The sequence below is a fragment of the Mobula birostris genome, chromosome 20, assembly GCF_030028105.1.
Source record: "Mobula birostris isolate sMobBir1 chromosome 20, sMobBir1.hap1, whole genome shotgun sequence".
Classification (NCBI taxonomy): Eukaryota; Metazoa; Chordata; class Chondrichthyes; order Myliobatiformes; family Myliobatidae; genus Mobula; species Mobula birostris.
Window position 1 is genome coordinate 55401907 of NC_092389.1, and position 2809 is coordinate 55404715.

General features: G+C 44.9%; 1 protein-coding gene across 1 annotated transcript; it reads left to right on the forward strand.

The window, feature by feature from the left end:
- Positions 1-1266: 1266 nt before the first annotated feature.
- On the forward strand, positions 1267-2351 carry LOC140184983 (probable G-protein coupled receptor 139). The gene has a single exon (XM_072238215.1). The coding sequence runs from the start codon at positions 1267-1269 to the stop codon at positions 2194-2196; it is 930 nt and encodes a 309-aa protein (XP_072094316.1). The 3' UTR covers positions 2197-2351.
- The last annotated feature ends 458 nt before the right edge of the window (positions 2352-2809 follow it).

The following is a 2809-nucleotide window of genomic DNA, read 5'->3' on the forward strand; positions in this document are numbered from 1 at the left end:
TGGTAAGTAACTGAAATTGGCTACTATTGTATGTGTGTGTTTTGTTCTTGAAACATTTGTTACAGATGCTGCCTCATCTGATGAGTGTTTGAAGCCTGGTCAGGTTTAAGCATATATTTCATTTTCTTATTTCGTTTCTCTCTGAAATTGTTACTCACTTATGATGTCCAATCGACTGAGACTTAATATTTATACTTTTCTTGCATTTGCTTCACTCGACCTTCCAGCTTTACCAGCACGTATTGTTCTAAATTTGATTCTACATCAATACAGAAACTCAGACGTTCACCAAAAATGAAAGCAAAGTCTTTAGCGTCGCTGCAGCTCTCCCTGCGAGCTCCGCCGTTCGCCGGCAACATACATGATACCCGTCTCCGTCTTAATGCAACTATTTATTTATCAGTATGTGTTTGAAATTGCCACAACAACGTGCAAAACTCTTTCATTTCACTGTGTCGTCCTCTTTTGTCGGTTGTAATTAAGATACGATTAGATGAGATTTATTTTACTTCTTACATCTATCTCACAACATGGGGGTGTAAACATCTGTATGTTGCATCTCCGTTGCTAGAAACAAGATTCAAGTTTATTTGCTACCTGTAAATCGAAGCATAGGTTTAGCTCTGCCGTCTCGCCACTTTAAAACATTATCTGCTAAGAAACAGTCTCCCTCATCCATTTTATTCCCGCAATATATAAAACCTTCAGCATCCTCAGCTCTCTACATGACTGGCTCGATAAGCCGCCCACTGGAAAATCTAATGTCAACTGGAACGCTGTTGATCACCTGTTACTGGGGCCCGTCGTTATCATCCAATCGAAGGACAGTGACGGAGCCCGTACGCAGGACAGTGACGCAGCCCGTACGCAGGACAGTGACGGAGCCCGTACACAGGACAGTGACACAGCCCGTACGCAGGACAGTGACGGAGCCCGTACGCAGGACAGTGACGCAGCCCGTACGCAGGACAGTGACGGAGCCCGTAAAAGGACAGTGACGCAGCCCGTACGCAGGACAGTGACGGAGCCCGTACGCAGGACAGTGACGCAGCCCGTACGCAGGACAGTGACGCAGCCCGTACGCAGGACAGTGACGCAGCCTGTACGCAGGACAGTGACGAAGAGGCCGTACGCAGGACAGTGATTTCCACTCTCCACATCGAAGCCTGCCTGATCCGGCATAGGATCAGATGTCTGAGGTTCACTCAGTCCAATTCAACATGTTTATATGAACATACCAAGTAAAAATGGTCGGGGCTTATGCGCATGAAGCTAATTCTTCTTTGCTTCCTTGCAGTTAATCTAGTGGCGATTGTGATCTTGTCTCTGGGAAACTGCGGACTCTCTAAATGCATCTCCCGTTACCTGGTGGGAATGGCAGCAGCTGATTTAATGGGTGTTATTATTGCTGTTGTACTCTCTGAGATCAATAATATTTATAATTATGCGTTTCCATTGCTCATTACCCCGATTTGCGCCGTGACGCTTGTCCTGAGGGTCACAGCCATGGACTGTTCTGTTTGGCTCACGGTGGCTTTCACGTTCGATCGCTGTATTGCAATCTGCAGTCAAAAGCTGCGGGAGCGATACTGCACCGAGAGGACAGCGACTATTGCGATAGTAATTGTGTGTTTATGGAGTTGTGCGAAGGATGTCCCATTATACTTTGCGGTAGAACCTATCATTATCATTGACAACATTCCCTGGCGCTGCATTTTGACAATGGATTTCCTTACGTTACCAGCGTGGAAAGCGCACCAGTTATTCAACACTATCACGACACCTTTATTGCCGATCTGTTTGATTCTGCTTTTTAATGCTTTAACAGTCAGCCATATCATCGCGGCAAACAGAGTTCGCCGGGGGCTCAGGAACAGCAGAGAGAAAAGGAATGATCCAGAGGTGGAGAACCGGAGAAAATCAATAATTTTGTTGTTCGCTCTATCAGCCAATTTCATATTGTTGTGGATCCCCTTTATTGTGTATACTATGAACTGGCAAGTTCAGAATTACTCTTACAAAGATAAATATTTGAATACCCCGTCGTACATCCTACAACAGTTTGGGTTCATGTTGCAGTTTCTGAGTACCTGCACCAACACGTGTATCTACACTCTGTCACAGAGGAAATTCAGGGAGGAGGTAAAGGGTGGATTGAAACGTCTGGTTACGTTAAACGGTCGCTTCTGCAGGTAAAACGTAAATCAAATTGTAAGCGTTGACGGAAGTTGAAATAGACTTCAATTTTTTTTTACGTTTGGTAAATATGCCTATATTTCTGCAGCCAGGTGAACGAATGTTAGTAGTTTTACCGTTTCAGTAAAATCAGCAAAATAAATGTAATTATGTGATGCAAGAAACAACAAAAAGGCGCTGATGTGATGGCTGCATTGGCAGAAATTGTATTCCAAATTTTGGATTAATACCGTAATCTGGGTCAACGAACTAAATGAAGCCAACATGGTTTTTATCGTAGGTGGGTCGAATTCTCTGCTACTTCACTTGACCATTCCAGGGATTTATTTGATAAATGGAGAAATGTGCCCGAAGAATGGAAAACTTGCGTCATTTAAAGTGACACACACAAAATGCTGGTGAACGCAGCAGGCCAGGCAGCATCTATAGGAAGAAGTACAGTCGACGTTTCGGGTCGAGACCCTTCGTCTGCACTGCCTGTAGATCCTGCCTGGCCAGCTGCTTTTCACCAGCATATTGTGTGTGTGTTGCTTGAATTTCCAGCATCTGCAGTCCAGTTCCCAGTCTGTCGCTCAGCTCCAGCCTCCGAGTTATCAGCCTGTGTCCAGTTCTG

Coding starts and splice junctions, on each gene's coding strand:
- LOC140184983 (XM_072238215.1), top strand. CDS start 1,267: ATGAAGCTAATTCTTCTTTGCTTCCTTGCAGTTAATCTAGTGGCGATT.